This window comes from Anser cygnoides, chromosome 1 (genome assembly GCF_040182565.1).
Source record: "Anser cygnoides isolate HZ-2024a breed goose chromosome 1, Taihu_goose_T2T_genome, whole genome shotgun sequence".
NCBI lineage: Eukaryota > Metazoa > Chordata > Aves > Anseriformes > Anatidae > Anser > Anser cygnoides.
In genome coordinates, this window is record NC_089873.1 from 197,081,805 (window position 1) to 197,104,988 (window position 23,184).

Consider the following 23,184-nt stretch of genomic DNA (forward strand, 5'->3'; position numbering starts at 1 on the left):
TTTGAATATGCTTGCTTAAAAACCATCTATTGCTGTTGCTTAACAGCAATTTCATCCTGTTACACTCTGCTCCATTATCTGCACTTTGTATGGAAGGGTGTACTCCACACAAAAGCTTGTGCTCTGATCTTAGGTTTCTATTTAAAGAAAACTCACAGAGGTAAAGAAAATCACATGCTATTTGGTCACAACCAAACAGAGCTAGAAGTCATTAACTGCGAGGTTCTCTTGGAAGATTATGAGCATCAGTGACACAGAGTCAGAACCAGCAGCAAGTGATGCTTTTTTTTCTTTATAATAATGAATATAATAGTCATATAGTCATAGAATATAATATAATAGTCAATCAAAAGACCTAGGGGACTAAACCCCAGTCTGAATATATGACAAAGTAACATCTGAACATGCATTATCACTTATTGCTATAAATTTTTACACTTTATTGTTTATAATTTGAGCTTTTTTGAGCCTGAGGAAAAGATTAAGAAAAAGTAAAGTATTAGCCAAATGAAATGGTTTGCATAACAAGAATCTTATGAATACTTTGGAAACATCCAAATCAATAGTTTCTTTAGAAAAAAAGTAAGGCCTAGAAAACATGTTCCCCTCTAATCTTCCTTCTAAATATGACAGTCAACATTAATGTTCACAGAAATATGTTTCATAGACAAGACTGTATTACTAAAGGTCAAACAACTGCTTTCTATTTTTCACCTGGAGATAATAGAAGACTTTTCACTCCTGAAGAAACTTTTCTCTATCTATATATCCACAATACTGAAATATGTTTCCTTTGACACCACCCCTCATGGCATTCTTCTGGATAACTTGCCCAAGGTTCACCTTACAAATGTGGCTGGCAGACAATCGCTATCGGTGCTCCCCAGGAGTCAATTCTAGGCCCAGTCCTGTTCAACACTTTTATCAGTGGACTGGATGCAGGAGTGGAATGCATCCTCAGCAAGTCTGCTGATGATACTAAGCTGGGAGGTGCTGCTGACTCTGTGGCCTCACAGAGGCCTCACAGAAGGATCTAGATAGACTGGAGAATTGGACGATCATCAATGGCATGAAGTGCAACAACAAAGGTAAATGCCGCGTTCTGCAGCTGGGACAGAGTGGTGCAAGACGCAGATACAGACTGGGAGGTGAGGATGGAGAGCAGCTCAGAAGAAAGGGATTGTAGTATGCCCTAGCAGCCAAGAGGACAAACTGCATCGTGGGAAGCATTGAACACAGCATGGCCAGCCAGTCAGAAGAGGTGATTCTCACACCATATCTAGCATTGGTGCGGCCTCACCTTGAATATTGTGCGCAGTTCTGGGCTCCACGATATAAAAAGGATGTTAAGGTGCTTGAAAGCATCCAGAGGGCCACAAAGCTGGTCAAAGGGCAGGAAGACATGTCCTGCGAGGACAGGCCGAGAACCCTTGGGGTATCCAGTCTGGAGAAGAGGAGGCTGAGAGGCGGCCTCACTGCTCCTCAGAGCTCCTGAGGAGGGGAAGCACAGAGAGAGGTGCCGGTCTCTGCTCCCTGGGAACCGCTGACAGGACGTGTGGGAATGGCACAAAGCTGTGCCAGGGAAGGTTCAGACTGGACATGAGGAAAAATTTCTTTACTGTGAGGTTGGTCAAACACTGGAACAGGCTTCCTAGTGAGGTGGTTGATTCCCCATGCCTGTCAGTGCTCAAGAGGCATTTGGATAATACCCTCATTATTATGCTTTAACTTTTGGTTAGCCCTGATGAAGTGGTCAGCCAGCTGGACTTGATGACCTCTGAAGATCTCTTCCATCTGAACTATTCTAAACTCTAAATTCTCAAAATCGTCTTCTTCATTGTCAGATTCTTGACTGATAAAGTTGTTGTCAGACTCTGCATTGTCTATTATATCCCCTTATAAAACTGGGGGATGCAGATGTTATCTTTATTTGCTTTGAAAACTAGTTTTCTCTTAATTTCTACATTACCTCTATTGGAATTGCTTCTTTTTATCTATACATGTTTCACCAGCAGACTGAAGAGTGTGTCTTTACTTAGATACACCCAAGTACCTTTTTGTCCCACAGTTCATCAGAAGGACTAATGACTAAAATCTAAAGTGCAAGCCTATTGTGAAGTAAACAACACCATTACTCTATCTGGTAAACTCTGTGTGTGTAAAGTTAATGACTTCAAATTGCTTTGTCTGCTGTCTTTACGTATCTCATCCATCTTCACATTTCAACATGCCTTTTCACACAACTTCTAAAACTCTTTTGGACTCAAGTTTGGAAAGTCCTACTGTAATGCAATGTCCATTATATACTGTGTCACTGAACAGCAGCATACAGAGGTAAAATGACTCTTTAAAATTACCTGTATAGCAAGTGCTCGAGCTACAAGACTTCTGAGATACTGTAAAGGATCTTCTGGACCTTCCCACTTGCTTTGCCATGCGAGGGGACACTGAAATAAAAAATATACTTACTGAAAGTACTTCCAAAATTATTTAATTTTAATCTAGCAATCTGAATGAAACCAAATAATCTGGAAGTAAAATATTTCTACAAAGAAAAAAAGCAATACAAGTAATATGATCAAAGCATATAACCACTAAGAGGAAGGTCTTATTTTTGCAAATTCTTTATGTGGCCCACAAAGACACAGTGCTGATGGAGAACTTATAAGACACTCTACTATTCAAACAAGAAACATCAGTAGATTGCGCAAACACTTCAAAAAGGCCTAAGTCTATCATTTCTCTGAAGCCATAATATGATTTTTTCAACTGCAGCCACACATTCCCATTCCTTTGCTGCTGCCTCCTCATACAAGAACATGCAGGTGTGTGGCTCTGGTAAAGTGAATCTTGGTACAATTCCTCTACATGATCACTTATTTATGATCTTAAAGAGCTTGTACAAAATGACCCAAGAACAAAATCCTGAAGGATTTCAACATACAAATTTCTAATTTACTTAAAAAGAAAACCTTACGTGATTGTTCGGTTAGAATAAGAACAAAAACATTAATTATACCAACTCCACAGGAATCTGTAAAGCACACTGAAATTAACACTGCAAGATTCTTCTGCTTAAAAAAGAATTGGTGTAAATCATTACCTGGTGAATACTGCACAATACTCAAGATGTTGAACATCTCAGTTTATACTGATTAACATTTGCAGTTGCATTTTCAAGGAGGTTCCCAATCTAACTGCACATGTGCTGAACAGATTTTCAAAATCTGATCACAGAAGTTCATAAAAAATATATCTTCCAAACTATCTTTCACATCTATGAAAATGTCTATGAACAATAATATCTATGAACAATAATAATGAATTGAATAAACTAGAATACATACAGAAAAAGTAGATAAAGCAATGTTAGCTGCAAGCTTTTTTGCAAAATTATGATTTTTCAGAATAGTAAGCACTATCTTTCCATTTTTGCAGACTCTTGCTAGATATTTACAGACAGCTCTTCTATCTGTCATTTAGAAGGCATTCAACTTATATTGCAAATATACTGCTCCAAGTTACTCTAAGTTTAAAAGAGCTTAGCTAATTATTAGTAATGGAAGCATATTTGAGATATACACTAACGTATCTGTCTTGCATAAATAAAGAACATTGTTGAAACCATTAGAAATCATACATTTATTGAGTTTCAAACTTCCCTTCGTATTCTAGCAGCTTCTTCCAGTGCTATAATCTTAAAAGAACTGCAATCTTGGTTCTTTTAATATTTTTTTTTGTAAATAGTCCTTTATTAACCAATGCATGACCACATTAAATAAAACAAGAACGGTGTAGAGAAAATACATTAAACGAATCACTTCAAGATGATAAATATACTGACATCTATATGCCATGGTTATATGAAACTAAAATTAGTCTCTTTGCAGGGCTGCTGAAAAGCTCACTTTAGGGTCACAATCCAACAAAGTGATCTGTGTCAAGGTAAATGGGTAAGTATGCAGATGAAACACTTTGTTCGATATATAAGGAAGCACTGAATTGATATTTGGGAGGGAGAAAAACACACAGAATTTTAAAGTACATTTTTGTGACAGTGATTGGCTTCATGGTTCCTGCTGCTTCCAATTTAAGTGTGTAACTTAAGCACACAAGGAAGACATATTCTTGCTCAGTAACAAGAAATGTAACTGTAAATACTAAAAAACAGCCATTACATGTATCATTTGCATTCACTGTGACTTGAACTGTAGCACCAATTTCTACTACACAGTCAAAACGTGTTTAAAAAGGCAATGAGATTGCTAACATGAAAATGTTAATTTATTCAAATTGTACTGCAAGTTTGCTCACAAATGCTATCTTGTTGATCTAAAAAGACAAAGAATTTAATTATTATTTTAATTAGAAATTTGACAGATCAACAAATACATAACAATATTTGAAACAGTACTTGTTCCACACATGAAGATAAACAAAATATGTTAGTAGGGATTACTTTTCATTGTAGGGGCAGTCTCAATATCTATGCATTAGCATCAACACAACTCACAAACTGCTGCAGGTGAAAAAAAAAACAGAGTCAATGTTTGACTATCTTTGGATTCCAATTATTTTTCTATTAATGACAGTGTGTGTAAATCTGCATTCACTAATTGTACTTGTTTATAAACGTAACCAGTTTGATACCAGAAAACATGAAGAAAACGTGCAAATTTTGGCTACTTTTCTCATATATGAAGAATATAGGGTGATATGATATTTTGATATGATAGATGCATCTTGTCTGGTGTGATATGGTAATAATCCATACTGAATAAATGCAGAGTGCAAATAGTGATTATGACTGCAGTACAACTTACAATTTAAGAAACTTTAAAAATGGAGAAAAGGGACAGATTTACATGTTTTACTGGCTAATATTATTTGACTTATCTAGCACAATTTGGTATTTGAAATGGAAATACTATTTAGCAACTTCTTATCGGATTTGTTCTTAAGAGAAAGCTTGATGAAAGTATAATAGACTCAGAAGCTTCTGCAAATACTTGAAGCAACATTCTGTGTTTAATTCAAAAAAATATGGTTCTGTTAGTAAGTACATTAAATATATTTATGTATAACTCTCACATACACATATATATAAGCAACCTTTATACATACAGTTAACTGAGGGCTTGTTTAATGGATAATCCTTTTTTTTAATATCAAAAAAGCATCCTGAAAACCCAATGTCATCCAGAAGGTTTCCAGATAATGAATTTACTTAGCTCCAAACAACATGTAGCTTATCTAGCAGCAACTCGTCAACCATAAAAGCTGCACAGCACATATGCCTAAACTCCAAATCTGTAAAACAGCTTTGTTTAAATATTCGAAGTTGCTTATGACTGCTTGATAATAGCTGTTTGTAATGTAGACAGCTCTTTGTTAAAGAAGACAGAAATAACCTGCTCTGTACAAAAACAGTTGAATATGTTCAGACTGTAATGATCCCTCAGGGTACATCTGAGAGTGAGTTTTGAACTCTGAAGTATAATCACCACCGAAAAGATCCATAAAAGAATAGGAACCTCTGGAACTCACTAATTCATTTTACAGTGACTATCGATAAAGGAATTTAGAGCAAATGGTGACATGAAAATATGTACCAGAATTTTGTTAAGTTTCCTTGTTTGTTATTTTTTCATTGCTTATAATAGAACTTCATTAAAAATTACTTACCTTCTGATTTAGTAGAGCATTCGCTAGTCTTTGTACTTCAGGACTCAGTAATGAGGTACCTCTAATAACTTTACTTAAAGAAGCAAGTGACTGATGGACACTTTGCACAAGGCGAATGGCACTGAATTGTTCAAGAGTAATGAATGATAAGATTGGAGATCCTTGCTGCTCCACGGGAAGAGAAACCTTCTGATGAATCAGGTTAGAATTCTAAAAAAAAAAACGTGATAGCCAGTTAATGAACTCAGAGTAACTATTATGTTATATGCCGCATATTCTTTGTTAATTCATAATACTTCAAATGACTTTATGTTGTCTTCAAAGTAGTTCAGACATTCCTCTTTTTTTTGGATCAAAACTATAATAATGCTTTCAATACTGTCCCTGAGACGTTCAGTAAAGGAACCATGCTTCTCAGACAACTCTGTCTACCCTATTACTTTAAAAGTACTGGGATTCCTGAAAATTCTTCATTTAGCTGAATCGCTGCTTTTAGTATATGTGGTAATATGTCAATATAATTATCAGTCGTGTACTCAGCATAACATGACTGCATTGGGTACTATACACCATGTTGCCAGATATAGCTCTCCCTTTGATAAGACTACACACTGATTGTATAAATTATGACACATAAAGCAAAGAACTCACACACTTCCTTCCAAAACTGGTTAACTGGGTCATTGTATCTCTTAAATACAAGATACATACACAGCCATATAGTACTTTATTTTAGGTATATGCAGTCCTATATATTTCTTTTTCTTTTCGTGTTCATTTATTATCGACACCTGACATTTGTTATCTAGATATAGAAGAAAAATTTTGACTTAGAAAATTACATACGGTAACAGAAAATGGAAGCAATCTTTTTTATAATTAACGTGTCTACATGAGAGAAATGGAAACTATAGTTACGCTTCAAGACAAATCCCATCCCATGTGACAAAAACAGAACCACTGATAGCAACTGATCAGCAATTTTAACAAGTGCTGTCTAACAAGTTATTCATCAAACATTAAAAGATAAGGAAAAAAAAAAACCCACAGACAAAACAACTGACGGACAGAAGCTATGCAGATAAAGCTCAGTTCAATACAGCTTTTCTGTGACTTGCACAGTTGAACCTGTGCGGCTGATGGCTCTCCAGGGACTGCCTGGAGAGGGTGCCCCTTCGTCTCAGTCTTTAACCTGGCTTCCCACCTGCCACTGATACCCTGGACTTGTGATGTGCCTTTGACGGGCTGCTGTGTTGGGCCTGGGAATAGAAGGGTAGTACTAACAATACCACTAATTTGGCAGGGTAAAATTAGGACTCCCCTACTTGCCACTGTCTCTCTGTGCTCCTTTGTGGGCGAGTGGATGGGTTTTATCCTATAATTTAAGAATTATTTCTCCTTAATACTAAATTTTCTTAAACTTATAATTTAGCAAATTATTGTTAAGCAAACGTAGTGGCAGAAATTACTCTGCTATGGTTTTCTAAACGTCTTGTTGATGTTTTTTCTTTAATTGTGCAGTGAAAGCACAGCAAAAACAATACTAAAAAATAAAAATACTAAAAAATAAAAATAGTAGAAAGTGTATCAGTTGGAATGTGTTGTCTTATCTGTAGTTACAGAGTAACAGCAGAAATTTTAATGAGCTAATATAGTACAGAACAGATTTAGAACACACATCTATTTCACTAAAAAGAGAATATAGCAAGTTTTACCGATTCTCCAAAATCAAATACCCACTATCTGAAAAAAGCACTTAAAAAAATATAAACTGTACTGAGTGACTAAAGAACTTAATCAGTCTTGAAACAGTTAAACTTTCCTCAAGCACAACCAAACACAGCAGTAATAAGGACTTCAGTGGATAGAGTTTCATGGTTTACACTATGAAACAATGTACATAATCAGTTCATTGCATTATATTGAAATATTTTAAGTAAGTGTTTTATGGAACAAAACTTACATAGTCAAATTTGTTTAGCTTTTGTTTAGAAGACAAACATTTTATTTTCAAACCTAGCTTCCATATTACATACAAACCGCAAATACTTCTGATGTAGTATTATGTATAAATCCTGAGTAACCGAGTAACTAAGACTCTGAGAGGTACTGCTGCTCTCATTTTCACACTGCCATTTGTTATTACTTACTAATATTCCATTAGAGCCATTGAAAATCTAAATGTACTCATTAATTCAAAAGGATGATACCATTTTGCAAATGTTAATTCAAATGCAGATTACAAAAATATATTTTAGTATGTGTTCTGAAACTGCCAACTAGATGTGACAAGAGGCTGTGCTGAATTCCATAGAATTTAAATCTTTATTGAAAAAGTCTACAAGTCACAAATGGAAAAAAAAAAATCTTAGCCTTGGGGAAAAAGTGTTTTGCCATTTCAATTTTATTAATAGTAATTTATATTATAGTAATAAAATAGTAATTTATTAAAGATAAAATCAGATTTTACTTTCTGTGAAATATCTCTCCAAAAAATTAGTGTTTTTCATGTTTATTCAGATTAAATGAACTTCTGAATTGTAACTGAGCATCTTGCTTTCCAGACCACACGGGATGTTTGCCTGCAACATCCCAGGCACTCTAAGTTTATCAGAACTTTCATGTGCTTTTCATTTCCAGCTCACACTCAACTACCAAGCAAAAAATGGAGAAAAGCTAAATGAAAGATTAATAAAGATACTTTATGTTGTGACTGACAGAAAAGTGAAAAATAAAGTCTTCCTTCCTGCATTATGAAAAAGGTATACAACAAACTTACTTACTGTTCAAAGTGTAAAATACATACACTGTATTTATAAAAGTCATGTTTTGAATTTTATCTTTGTATGCATCCTGAAATCACAGTACCAATTTCACTTCAGTATTTTCTGAGACCATAGTTTGAGTATATAAAAATGTAATTAACTCATCTGGGATCCAGATCATATTTGATATCAATTGCTTCTTGGTTCTGTGGCACAATCTAGTTGATCACTTCTTGTTGGAGTATTTAATTGCACAAAAAAGACAGAAAAAAAGACATTGCAACTTGCATGCTTTGCTCAGTCTTTCACATATACTGTCTTCATTCATGAAAAGCTTACGAAAGGAGGAGTCCTGTAAGTTCCTCAACACTGCCCTTCACATAAGTCTCCTATGAACTGCATATTAATTTCATAACTCTTTTTAATGATTTCTCTTGGGAATTTGTTAAAACAACCAATCTGTCTTTTTTATAGCAAAATTAAACATGAATACCAATATCAGCTTATACATTTAATATTCTATTACATTGCCTTAAAATCCATTATGTATATAACTCACATCAGCTTTAAAAATATTCTCATGACCTGCCTGAAAATTAAGATGAAGAACTTCTGAAGTAGACTGTTCTTCCTAATCATAAGAAACTTGAAGATAGGTTCTAATCTTTAACATTAAAAACTGTATTATGTTACCAATATTAAATTAGATGCATTTTGAGACTTTGATCATTTTCCCTTTTTGACTTCTGTAGTTGTTACTATGTCTGTACAATTTTAGCTTTCATACAGTCTCACCTAAGCTGCTCTAAGCTTTTCTTCAGTACCTTCATAAACTCAGCTGTTTCAAACTCCAGTATGTTCTGAAAACTGCCCCTCAGAAATGCAAAAAATATAATGAAAATATATTTTCTGCATTTGATTAGTTCTGTGTTTGATTCTAAAATTCAGTTTTGTTGTTGTTTGTTTTTGGAATATGCCACTGGTCTTTTGATACACCTATTCTGCCTCTTCCTTCCTTTGCTGAAAATACCAAAAGAAAATGACCCTATATTCCCATTTTACTGCTTTTCTTTGGTGAAAAAAAAAAAATTTGTTAAAGCTGAGTTTTTAACCTTTTAGGTAAAACAGCAGCAAGCCGTTGATCTTGAAAACTTCTTTTGCAATTGTCTTGCAGCATTATGCAACTTTATGAAAATAATTGATTGACCTTCAATTTACAAACCCAACAAATGATAAGGCAGAACAGATGATGATTTTGGCAATCATGACAGGTTATGATCTTCTATTCAGCAAATATCGTTTTGAAGCAGTTTCAAAATTTTTAGCATGAGTGGGCCTTTTAACTTTCATGAAGGCACAAAAAAACTTCCCTGAAACAAGGCAGAAAATGCATCCACCTTGCAAACAAATTACAGCCCTTTCTCCTGTCTCTCTCTGGTCATGACGGACAGCCATTTGGACATGACGGAACACTTACACAGCCCCAGCTGCAGCCCAGAATGTTTGTGCTTCCCTGAAAACTAAAATATGATACCTGCATTATGTTGGACAGTGATGCACATCCAGTTACGTGACAATTAAGTGCTTATACGGGGCCTGGTCTACACTGTCATGGCAGAAGGCTGTGTGGGAAGAGAACAGACACCAGGACACCGGGTGGTTGAACTACTCTGATGGCCGTGGGCTGGCCAACAGGCTGTAGTGGGGCATCGCCCTACCAGTTTTGGGACCAGTACTGTTCAATGTCTTTATCAGTGACATAGACAATGGGATCGAGGGCACCCTCAGCAAGTTTGCAGATGACACCAAGCAGTCTGCACTGAGTGGTGCAGTCGATACAGCACAAGGAAGGGATGGCATCCAAAGGGGCCTGAACAAGCTAGAAAAGTGGGACCATAGGAACCCAATGAGGGATGTTCAGCCTGGAAAAGAGAAGGCTCCGGGGAGAACTCACTGCAGCTTTTCAGTACTTAAAGGGGGCTTGTAATAAAGATGGAGAGTGACTTTTTGGTCAGTCAGGTAATGATAGGACAAGGGTGAATGTTTTTAAACTAAAAGAGGGGAGATGTAGATTAGATGTTAGGAGGAAGTTCTTCACTCGGAGGGTGGTGAGGCCCTGGCATAGGTTGCCCAGAGAAGCTGTGGATGCCCCATCCCTGGGGGTGTTCAAGGCCAGGCTGGATGGGGCTTCGGGCAACTTGATCTCTGGGACACGTCCTGTCCATGGCAGGGGGATTGGAACTGGATGATCTGTAAGGTCTCTTCCAACCCAAACCATTCTATGATTCTAAGATCCTTCAACATCAAGGAAGATTTGTTTTAAATTTTGTGTAACAACTGTTTGACAAGTTATTTAGTGATGCCTTCATTTTCTTAAGTAAATAATCTTGAATGCAAGCTTATACTGAGCATCTGAGTATTTTGTGGGTTTTTCTGGTTTGTTTTTGTTTGTTTGTTTGTTTTTAACTTAATGGCAGGTTCATGAGAGTATAATTAATTTGATTAGTGTTAAACTGTTATTAAATCATGCTGAAAGGCACTGCAGAAGCAGTTTTAGGACTGTATTTATTACCAGGGTATTCTCCAACAGCAAGAATAAAAAAGTGTATTTTCAAATGAAGCTAACATAAATGAAAATGTCAAGAGATTCTGCGTTAGTCCCAAACAGCTAAACAGAAAGGGAAAGTTAACTTGTGTAACTTTGAACACATCAACGTATTGATTTGAACACGATTATAAGAATCTATTTAATTTGAAGTAAAAATCAATGAAAAATTAATTCCAGAGTCTTCATCCTGGATAGATTAATAAACCATTATGAAAGAGAGGCAACTTCAATGATTCTGTTGCTATGGATGGACTAAAAATAATAAACTCCCCGTCTCAGCAGTTGCAGACTGTCTGAATAATTGGCAGCTACATTTAACAGGTCTTTGTGAAATGTATGACACTAACAGGAAAAACAGCCTTTCAAATTTCCAGAAATATTTTTGAAAAAGCTAAAGCATTTAAGATCTCATTGCTGTATTAATATATAATAATGATTTCCTATTCCAAACTATCTAGAATTTTCAAAGCATATTTGCCATTTTTGCTCAGTTTGTGTGAGATAGCTCCGAAAACTGAGCAGGAAGGATTGCTATTCACAGAATCACAAAATATCTGAGGTTGAAGAAACCTCTGGAGATTATCTAGTCCAACCCCCTGCTCAAAGCAGGGTCAGCTACAGCAGGCTGCCCAAAACCATGTCCAGTCAGATTTTGAGCATCTCCAAGGATGGAGACTCCACAGCCTCTCTGGGAAGCTTGTTCCAGTGTTTGATCATCCTCACAGTACAAAAGTTTTGTCTTGTGTTTAAATGGCACTTCCTCTATTTCAGTTTGTTCCTACTGCCTCTTGCTGTCAGCGGGCGTCACTCAGAAGAGTCTGGCTCTGTCCTCTTTGCTCCCTCCCAATAGCAGATACACAAACTGATAAGATATCCCTAAACCTTTTCATCCCCAAGGCTGAACAGTCCAGGCTCTCACCTGCTCCTCCTATCACAGATCCTTAAAATCCCAGGACCCAGGAAACCCTTGGAAATGGTTTCCAGGGTTATTTGCTCAAACACCTTCCTAGGGATCAAGGTAAGATCACTAACTGGCCTATTGTTCTCCAGATTCTCCTTTCTGCCCATTCCTTCACAGGAGTAAAATTTGCTTTCTTTCAGTCTTCAGAAACCTCAGATAATCACCCTGATCTTTCAAAGAAAACCAAGAGTGGTCTCACAGTGGAGGCAGCCAGCTCCCTCAGCACTCACGGGTGCATCTCATCAGGGTCTGTGGACTTGTTTAAATGCAGTTGGTCTGAACATTCTCTAACCCAACCCTCCTCCACAAAGGGTAAGGCCTCCTTGCTCTGTACTTTCCCGTCACTTTTGGGCACCTGGGATTGCTGAAGGTTGAACTTACCAGTAAACAGAGGCAAAGAAGACACACAGTACTTCAGCCTTCTCCTTGTCCTTTGTGGCCAGACCCTCATTCCCACTCAAGCAGTGGGCCAATACTTTCCCTAATCTTCATTTTATTGCTAATATACCTGTAAAACTTTTCTTGTTGGTCTTGTGGTGGGTTGACAGCACCATAACTGCTGCTAAGTTACAGGCTGTAAAGTTAACTTAAAGTTAAGCCATACTAGTACAGCTCTTTATATCCCTCAACAGATTCAACTCAGGATATGCTTTGGCTTCCCTAGCCTCATCCCTGCATGTTCAGACAGCATCTCTATGTCAGCTATTCCTCCCATGCCAATTGTACCACCACACCCTGCTTCCACCTCTTCTACACCTTTATTAATGCTTGAGTTTTGCCAAGAACTCCTTGCTCATCCATGGAGGCCTCCTGCTGCCACTGCTTGATTTTCTGCTAGTTGAGATTGACCACTGAGCTTGGAGGAGGTGAACCTTGAAAAGCAATCAGCTTTGCAGGACTACTCTCCAGAACAGTGTCCCATGGGATTCTTCCAAGTAGATCACTGAACTGGCCAAAGTCTACTTTCCTGAAGCAGGGTTGTAATCCTGGGGGGAGCTGCCGCCCGTGGGGGACCCATGCTGGAGCAGTTTGCTCCTGGGGGATGGACCCCGTGCTACGGAGCCGTGTGGGAGCAGTTCTGGAAGAGCTGCAGCCTGTGGGCAGCCCCCCAGGCTCAGTTCGGGAAGGACGGCATCCCGTGGGAGGGACCCCACGGGGAGCAGGGGCAGGGAGGGACCGTGAGGGAGCGACGGAGACGAAGCGTCAGGGACTGACCGCAGCCCCCATTCCTCATTCCCCTATGCTTCTCAGGGGAAGGAGGTGAAAGAAGATGGGTGAATGGGGGGAAGATATTTTTAGTTTGCTTTTAGTTCTCGCTGCTCTAGTCTGTTAGCAGTAAGCAATAAATTACATTAATCTCCCTTACACTGAGCCTGTTTTGTCCATGACAGCACTTGCTGAGTGATTTCTCTGTCCTTATCTCAACCCATGAGGGTTTATTTTTCAGTCATATTTTCTTCCCCTGGACTGTTCAGAAGGGGGAGTGAGAAAGCAGCATGGTGGAGCTTAGCTAGCCATCAGTGTAAAACCACTGCATTAGCCAGTATCAGGTATAATGTGTGTTTTATGATTGATTTCTCAAATTCACTGACTGCATAAATTCTATCATTCTGTCGCAGCCATTCTTTCAATTTGTCTTTCTTATATATTCTATGTCAATTTTTATAGGATGAAGCACTGATGTTCAGGTTAGAGAAATATGCAGTCAACTGCTGTTCATGGTACCACCTAAACTTGGCCATTGTGTCACAAAATACAGAAGTGATCACTATATGGTATTAAGAGTGGACGGACAAACATATGTCCACACTTGAAGACTATGATAAATTATTTCAGTAGAAATTCTATAGGTCAAACCTATGTGATGGGGACATTTTTGTTATGCTTCAGAATCATCAGCACTTAAGTGCTGAATAACTATTTTTAAGGCATTTGTAAGAAAATCCTTTTTGAATTAATCCTTGATTTATATTCTCAGCACTGGAATAAAAATGTTTAAAACATAGTTAATCTTTGTCTACATATTAATTTTAACAAGCTTCTGTGGCTCTTTTGCCCTTTGGAATAAAAAGTGCCTGATTTTAAAAACAGCTTTGAATTTATAAATACATTAGCTAGAATCAATTCAGATCTATACTGGACACTTCCTGAGTTTCAGACAGTTTGAAACAGATAGTTAATCGTTATTCCCAACTACCGCTGGTAATAATTACATTTCACGGGTAGAAGACTAACATTTGCTTTTTGTAAATGGAATAGAAGGTCTTTTCAGCATCTATCCCATCTGCTTCTACTTTAATATTATCTGTGCCCAAGAGATAAAAGAAAAAGGATAATAGTCTGCAGCTACATATAAATGATATGCTTCCAGAATTGAGAATAAAAAAAATAAATTTACAGGTTTCAGGAATAAAAAGTTATTTGTGATTTTAACTTCTTTGTAATTGGGAGATCATTTTAGCTCATATTCTGTACCTATTCATGCATAAATAAAGTAATGTGTGGATGTTAACTTGAGTAGCAATTCAACTATTTTATTTTGATTTCTAGGTCTTCATTTAAAAGTTCTGAAAAAAAAAAAAAAACATGATGACTTCATTGAGCAATGAATAAAGAATTAGAATGTAAATGTGTATGGAATATATGTAGAATTTTTATACATGTCCAGCCTTTTCAAAGCGTAAAGCTAACAGCTTATGAAAGCAACTTTTGATGAAGAGCATATTTATTTATATTTTTGAAATTTCGTCAGGTGTTCTCTCCAGAAATCCTTCATCAGGTCAGAGGCCATCCTATTCTAAATGAGATCTACAAATGATTAAAAAAAAGAGAAACTGCTAACAGCATAAAAATGTTATAAAAAGAAAAAAGTTCCAGATAATACAGGAGTCTTTTTTTTTTTCCCCAAAATATCATGAACAGTAAAAATGTAGGTCAAATACAGATTCCTTTCTAGATGCATATGGTGATATTTCTTCCTCTATTTAAAATGACACAGAAGGACAGATAGGCACTACAGGCTTGATTCAGGCAGGCATCTAGTGACATCTGAGATGTCTCACTCTGCCTCTATATGCTACTCCAGCAGATCACAGGTCTCCTGCAGCTTCTGTTTTATACCTGCCAGGCCATGAATATTTGATGGTTTCTGAAATAGTACTGGAAGCCTCATTTTTAGGTAGCTAAACTGAACCCTTATTACAGCACAGATCACAGAGAGCATTTTGCATCTATTAAAAGTTCTCAGGTGCAGTGTGGCAAGAACAGAACATCAATAAACCCAAACGACAGAAAGAAACTAGCTGCTCAGTTCTCTGAACCAGACAATCTATACGGTAACTCACATGAGAAAACTGAAGAATGGCAGGATGGTCAGTGATAAGAGATCATCCACACTGTATAAATCAGTAAGGCTGAAGCTAATCTTTAGTGAACAGAATGGTTCTCTAGCTAAAGCAAAGGTTTCCTGCATCCATAGAAGTACTGCACACTAAGCACAAGCTTTAATCAATATTTAGCTTTTTTTCTGAACTCAAACAGAATATAGTAAGATTGCAAACAATATATAACATTTTGTACCCTGTAGTCCTGCACAAATAAACTTGCTGTTGCTAGGAACAGGCCACACTAACTAGGCCTTATGTTAACTCTGTGAGGCCCCAGTACTGGCCTTCTAGGCTTGGTATCAACCTGGTAAGAGAGCTTGCTGTTTGACATGGACAAGACACTACCAGGTCTCCTGATATGATGTGAAGTTGAAGCATGGGATAACAGTAAAGGCTATAAAAGTATTGTGCACAGGTTAAGAAGAGTGGTCTGAGACGTATGAACAACTAGCTGATGGTTACCTACTAGTCACTGGGGAAGGGCAATGTTAAGATCTGACAAGACTGCTTTTGCTTTAAGACAAGAAGATGCAGTTAAGCAAGAAAGTTAAACATCTAAGTGATAAAGTAAGGTACCACCTACAGGTCATCACAGCACTGTGCAGGCTGTACTGTAGTCCAGGAACAAGGGTAAAAAGGCTAAGAGCTGTCCTGAGACTGAAAACTCTTACAAAAGGAGATCGCAAATTTGAGGCCAATGGGCAAGACGTGGTTCAGGTCCAGCTTCCCTTGTCAAGGAACATTAAGGCTCGATTACCCCCATGTGGGTGACTAAGACCATCAAGGACCATAGCAATCAGCACCAAATATGTGGCTTCAGCTTCCTGGTACTGTATGGTCACAGCTAATTTATGACACAAGTTTTACAGTATAAGTGCTTTGAATATGTAGTGCTAATGACTAGTAACACCAAGGAACTAATCGTTAGCAATAGGTGCTGTTAATGAGTATTTATGTTGTACAGTTTAAAACTAGTCTCATTTATCAATCTTCCAAACACTACAATCAAAAATCTCTAATTTTCTGATTGTTTGTGTATACATATATGAAACTGTTTCATCAGAGCTCTTGTACGGAAGGATTGCAGACTTAAATGTGTAGTTACTAAGGTATAATGGAAAGTGTCACATTGAAATATATTCCTTTTCCTTATAGGATGACAGACTTGGTTAACAACAGCCCATTTCAGGGGCGGCAGATTCATCACAAAGTTATTTAGTAGCAAGAGATATTTTAACAAAAAGTTGATTTATCATACACTTAGCATGTACTAAAGAAGGATGTGATGAGCAATTTCAAAATGTAATTGTGAATCTTAATGTGTAACTTTTTTGTGTCACTTTTTTGTATGCAGTTATTTAAGGAAGGGAAATGTTTTTTCTCATTCTAATGCTTTATGTAAAAGATATGTTTTTAGGTCATGATGTCTCCGGTCACAATGAATCATCAATCTAAAGCTAATGTACATATTTCAATATCATAGAAGAAATACTTTAATATTTAAAATCATTAAACATTGCTTTGTGAATATCAGAGAAATGAAAAGACTAAGTTCAAAGCTAATATATTACTGTTCTTTTTGTAAACACATACAAGATGCTAGTTATGTCTTGCGCGTGTGGGTTCACTTCCATATGAAGGAGAAAGTGATAGGCCACATGTAGACTTAATAATTAATTATATACATGTAACATTATACTTTCCATCTCAAATGCATTTCATTTACCTTTTAACTCCCTATGTTTCAATATTCAAGATAATTTCTTAAACCTTACTTTTAACGTAGTTGCTGGGGGGAAAAAATAGTTGTCTTTTCAAATAAGCTACTTTCCTACCTGATTAAGTTTCTTCCATAGGTTGAGAACAGGGGAAAGTTCAGCTGACCATATTTCTCTGTCAAATTTGCAGCCAGCACTTACTGACCTGCTCAGGATCCGAAGCTGTGAAATGACCTGAGGAATGGGAACACAAAAGCAAATCTTGAAAAAGGATAAACAAAAATGTACACGAATGCAAACAGCAAATACTCTTAATTTATCTATGGACCACGCTTTTCTGCATACTTAGCTACTAATCATGATTTATTTGAAACACAAGCAATACCCATATTCAAATACTTACTTGAGCCTCATTCATAGTAAGTCAAAAATCCAAAAACCTTCCATACTTTTCTTACCATTTTCATTGTCTGTGTTCAATTATAATTTAAAAACTAATGAGGTGTATAATTCATTAAAACCCTCTTTTCCACAAAATCTAAATAAAAAATATTTTTTTAAAAAATTCAATAAAACAACAGTGTGTGTTACTAAACACACAGTACTTATCAGGCATCAAAACACCAAGAGAATTCTCCCATGGATCTCTTTTTTACTTAGCCCAAATTACTTATATGCATATTTATTCACTTAAAGAAAGAAAGAAAGCAATTAAAAGAATAATTGCAAAACTCTCAGGAAGAAGGGAAGCACCCAGCTCATCAGATTCAACTGCCTTCTCTTGTTAGCAACCCTGGTAATTCCACACAAATTGATCATATACATATATTTTTATATATATATATATATTTATACAGAAATAATACTGCAGTAAAAATTCTACAATGATAATGCCCCTTAAGCAACATATAAAAATGGTATCTTAGCTATTTTAGATAAAATTTTAGTTAATTTTCACAGAACATTATTTGCAAGAAATTTTAGAGAAAGATTTATTAATTCGATTCTCTTTTGCTTAGCTTATAAAACTTGATAACAAAAAAATCATTAATCTTTCAGAAGAACTGTTAACCAGAATTAGGCATTTGACATAAAGTTGTTTCTGCTAAGTTTGGACTTATTTTCTATTCTTGAAAGATATGCAAATGTTTGCTTTTGTTTTTTTTTTCTGATAAATTGTTTTCATTTTCTTTAGCTGAAGCAAACAGCAGCTTTTTGTTTATCAGCCTTGATAGGGAGTATGAAGCACTACAAGATGACAGTAAACTGAACTGTAATTGTTTTATAACATTTACTATAATTGATTCTTATGTTAAATGTCTTACAAGACATAAACCAAAAGATATATATATATAAACTACAAATATATACAAATCTACCTGTAAAATATACAAACCAATTTTTACAATAAGTTTGAAAAAGAAAAAGCTTTTAATTAAGCTACAAAACTCTAACTAAACTTTTTCCATTCCTTCCCATTTCTTCTCTCAAGTGTAACAGGTATGATGGTAGCATAACTTACTGTTAAAGTTGCCATGATAGCTTAGTGTTTTCAGTTGACTGTCATTTTTAAAAAATAATGGGCTGGGCTGCAACTTTGTGTACGGGTGGCTCTTTCAGCCTGAATACTTTCTGAAAAATGTAGCTTAGAACAGTCATTCACCTTCAAGAGGTAAAGGAAAATGTTTTATGGATGTCAAACTACTCAGGTTGACCTCATCATTGAAATGCTCCAACACTCCAAACTTTTGGTAAGGGACTAAATATGATGGACATTTTTTAGTGTGCCATTTTTTTGCATCCATGAAACCAAAGCCTGTGAAAAGGTTTCCTCGGTGCTTTCCAGAATGCTGTGCAAATGAAAAGAGAAATTGAGTGTTTATACTGTCATAGAATAAATCAAATTTTATAGTGTCATAGAATAAATCAGTTTGGAAAGGACCTCGAAAGGTCTGTAGTCTAACATCCTGCTTGAAGCAGGGTGAGCTCTGGGATCGGACCAGGATGCTCACTGCTTTATCCAGTCTGATCTTGACAAATACCCACTACAGAGACTGCCCAATCTCTCCAGAAGACCTGTTCCACTGCTTTACTGTTCTAATGATAAAAAAGTTTCCCCTAATATCCAAACTGGATCTTTCTCTTTTCAGTTTAGGTCCTGTACAAACAAGAGGGTCAAATACTCAGATTGGTACAAGCAATGCGCTAAGATTGGGAATGAACTGACAAAAACTAGGAGTGAAATCTATTTCTGTGTTAGTATTACAAGGTATACCACAAAAGCCTTCCAGGTTACATGGTATGTTTGCAGTCCCTCCACAGGAACTGTTTCCATCTCAGGGCAAAACAAGTGAGGTTTGTCTTTTATGTGGGAGTCATATGAAAAATAAAAATGGTCTATGACGTGGCAGGACAGAAATGAGTGCACAAACTGGATGAGTATCTAGTGTGAGACCTTGACTCAGTTGAAAAAGGGAATGTGATCAGGAATCTGTACTTAAAGATAAGAAATAACTTTTAAGTTGTGAGAGGTCACTATGTATAGACATTTAAATTGAACTTAGAGCAGACAAGTGCAAATTCAAATTCACCCCACCTACCTTTAGAAACTTACTAAAAGCATCTAAATTACGAAGATTACCACCTTTGTCTCCCTAAATAACGAACAGACAGATCTTAAGTGGGCTAAACTGTCCTTCAAAAGTCCTTCCTAGCGCATAGGAAGACTAAGTTCCTTACATAAGTACCTCAGATAGATGGGACTATGTGGTAGAAATTAGAAGGAAGGTTTTTATTTCCTGGAAACCTAACTTCAAACCTCAAGCAGAACTCAGCTCCTCTAACTGTATTATAATAAGTGAGGCAGTTAGCTCACTTTATAATCAACTTCAGATACCTACTCTACAACAAGATTAATCATACCTTAAAAATGATACTTCCATGACCACAAAGTGACCAGACCCAGATATAGACATCTAGGTCTGTTGATTCATATCCTTTGCACTCTGTTTTGTAAAGGTACCAAGCAGTTACACGTGTACTTACAATACTAAACAATCTGAAAATCTAATCATATTTCTATAAAACAGGGTACTCAAAATCACAATACTTTTACAATACCTTTCAATGCTTACCTTTGTTATCTCAACATATTCTTTTAATATATTATGCATTAAAAGCTCTTGCATGTTGTTCTAGTGCAGTCCAAATACAATCTAAATGTTTTGAATAAATGATTAAAGGGGGGAAAAATCTACCATAAAGCAGGAGAGCAATACCATGACTGAAAATATGAGAGGGATGGAAATAAATACAATCAAAAAATAAAAGCAATCACAAATAATGGTCTGCTTAAGGAGAGGTGAGAAGATTATTCAGAAAAATTAATCTTTGCAGAAACTGCCTATTTTAACTAAGGTAAACTAATCATGACACTATTTATATTTAAAAATTCAATAGAGTAATTTATTTGTGGACAGAGTATCTAATAACTATGGACAGTGCACAGAAACTATTACCTAATACTTTTGGCCTTCTTAGTGGAAAATTCATACACTGTATGCTTTCTTGCATTGTCAGCATGGGAAAATGTAAATTGCATATATTAGTAAAGGTGGGGCACTCAAGATTAAAATGTCAATATTTATTGACCCAATTATTAAAACTAATTGACCAGCTCAGCTTTTAAATCTATTTCACACTTTATGGGTTTCTCTGGATATAGGCTGTTCTAATATTGACCACTGCATTATAGTAAAAGAAAACACATTTAGAGAAATTAAGAGAGAGAATGAACAAAATGGAAAACAATAAAGATAATGAATGATCCCCATGTAGCTTCATATGAAATGACTAGAAAGTCATGTCAGAGTTGAAAACAAATAATAAAAATGTGATTGAAAAATAAAAATGAGGTGATGACAAGATTTTAACATTTCCTTCTTTGAAGCTTGATAAAAATAGAATTCCAGGAAAACAGAATTCCAACAACACTAAATCTGTTTCGGCTTTATACTCATGCACGACATGAAGAAAAAGTCTTGGCTTCAGTAATTCACAGCTACTGCAAAAACTGCTACCACAAATTCAATAAATAATAAAAAACAGGCTTATATCTAAGCCTTGTATTTATTTCATAAGCAATTCACTCAAAAAATTATACAACAAAGTCAAATTTTACATGTGGTTTTATAATTTGCAAAAGACAAATGAGTTAAAGCCTAAAACATATTAGAATGGAATCATAAAATGGCTCAGGTCAGAAGAGATCTTGAAGCTCATCTAGTTCCAACCCCCCTGCCATGGGCAGGGAGTGTGAAATTCCATGTCAATAAATTAGAAAAAAAAAAAATTCTAGGATACATCATTTCTGAACTTAATACGTTAACAGCTCTAGGAATACAAAGCAGAAAGGATTTGCCAGTCAGATATCTACTTGTTCTGTTTTTTTTATTTTATTTTATTTTTTTCCAAGACTATGGAACAGATAAAAACAGTTTTATTCTTGAACAAACAGCTAACAAACTCTCTGTAAATCTATAGAAAATATCAAAATAGATACTCTACTGCCATCTACCAGTTTTAAAAGGATGTAGTCTTAGCAAAGAAACCACTTCTACATTTAATTTCTCTGAATAAAACCTGTTCAAACCTGAATAAGACCTGTTCACTGACATATTTAGATTTTTATAAGACTTTACAGCTTAAATTAAAATAGGAAGTTATAACAGTCACCTTGATAAACACTGGCAAAGTAATAACTCAGGACAATGTGACTATTTTTTCATTGACCATACTGTATCAAGGCAGGAACAGACTCCAGTTTGATATGCCTTCTGATAAAACTATATGCTTCCATATTGTTCCTTGTAATCTGCCCGGGGTTTGAAGTTGTAGAGGCCCCCAGGATACGTTATTACCTGGAGAATATAAATAACTAAAAGGAAGGCTAGAAGAGGTGAATGACCTCAGCTCGTTACATACCCTGAAAAAAAAAATAAGAAATCTGGAAAACTGCAGCCTGTTCTTAGAAAAGAACAAACTTTTCATATACAGAGTACAAATATATTCTCATATACACAGTGCCAATGCTGTGGGAATTAATAAGGTTAACTGAAGTACTGCACTATTACACTGCAATGACAAAGGGCTGTGTTTTCCACCGGAGCACAGCACTGTGGGTTCCATTCCATTATTTGGCACAGCACGTCTTTTATGCAGCACCATTGGTATATATAAAATACTTCACATATTTTAAAAATTCTAGTTAAGTACTCAAATTGCTCAATTACAGGGTAATAATAAATACAGTTTGGAATTACTCATCAATTTCTGCTAGAGCCTATTAGTCATATATTTGTGATGTGGGATGCATTTAATAAATGTCAATAATTATATGCTCTGCACAGTTGATACAAAAATTATATAACGCAAAATTATTTTAAGAAAACAGCTTTATGTTCATCCTGACATCAATAGCAATAACATAATAAGTTCAGAATAATTTCAATTATATGCTTTGCAGTAATTACACCCATATTACTCTGTGTACCATGATTAGAATTATGGGGGTGAAGTAGATAAAAAGTTAAGTACTAATGCTCTCAATCCCTTTAAAGATCTAGAGTTTGAAAAGGAAAATGTAGTCTGCTGATGAACGGACAAGAAGCTACAGCTATCGTTATATTACAGCTGCACCTTGAAAAATAACCACAACCCACAGCCCCACTATTCTATATACAGTAAAAACACTGCAGTTGTATGTATAACTTAGTACTGGGTGGGTGTATTCACCTTACCAGGTGTATAAGCTCGAGCATGACCTAGCAGTCTCAGAGTTCCAGGTGGCCTTGTACGCCCTCCACTAACCATGTTGTCTCTGCTGCTGTCATTCGTAAGGTAAAAACCAGCACTGAATCTGTGCTACCATCATGAAACTGACTGCAATATTAGGAAGATATCAAGAAGTTATAATGTAAGCCACAAGGTTCATAACGAATGGTGGGACGAGGTATAGGATCAGCCAGTGACTTGCTGCAAATGTGAGCAGGTCAGAAACAAA

At 36.1% G+C, this 23,184-nt stretch overlaps 1 protein-coding gene across 5 annotated transcripts in view; it reads right to left on the reverse strand.

Annotated features, from left to right (window-relative positions):
• The window catches only part of DYNC2H1 (dynein cytoplasmic 2 heavy chain 1), a 165,880-nt gene that overhangs the window by 32,388 nt on the left and 110,308 nt on the right, over nucleotides 1-23,184 (reverse strand). For 4 of the 5 annotated variants that reach the window (XR_007168797.2, XR_007168798.2, XM_048078168.2 and 1 more), the window contains exons 83-85: nucleotides 17,241-17,357; nucleotides 5,686-5,895; nucleotides 2,358-2,447 (exon numbers count right to left, since the gene is read on the reverse strand). Coding sequence is in view for 2 of the 5 variants with exons in the window: in XM_048078168.2 (XP_047934125.2) it covers nucleotides 2,358-2,447; nucleotides 5,686-5,895; nucleotides 17,241-17,357 (417 nt within the window). In the remaining 3 variants the exon portion in view is untranslated. Of the gene's footprint in view, nucleotides 1-2,357; nucleotides 2,448-5,685; nucleotides 5,896-17,240; nucleotides 17,358-23,184 lie in introns of those variants that run through there. The other variant, XR_010828405.1, reaches the window with a different exon arrangement.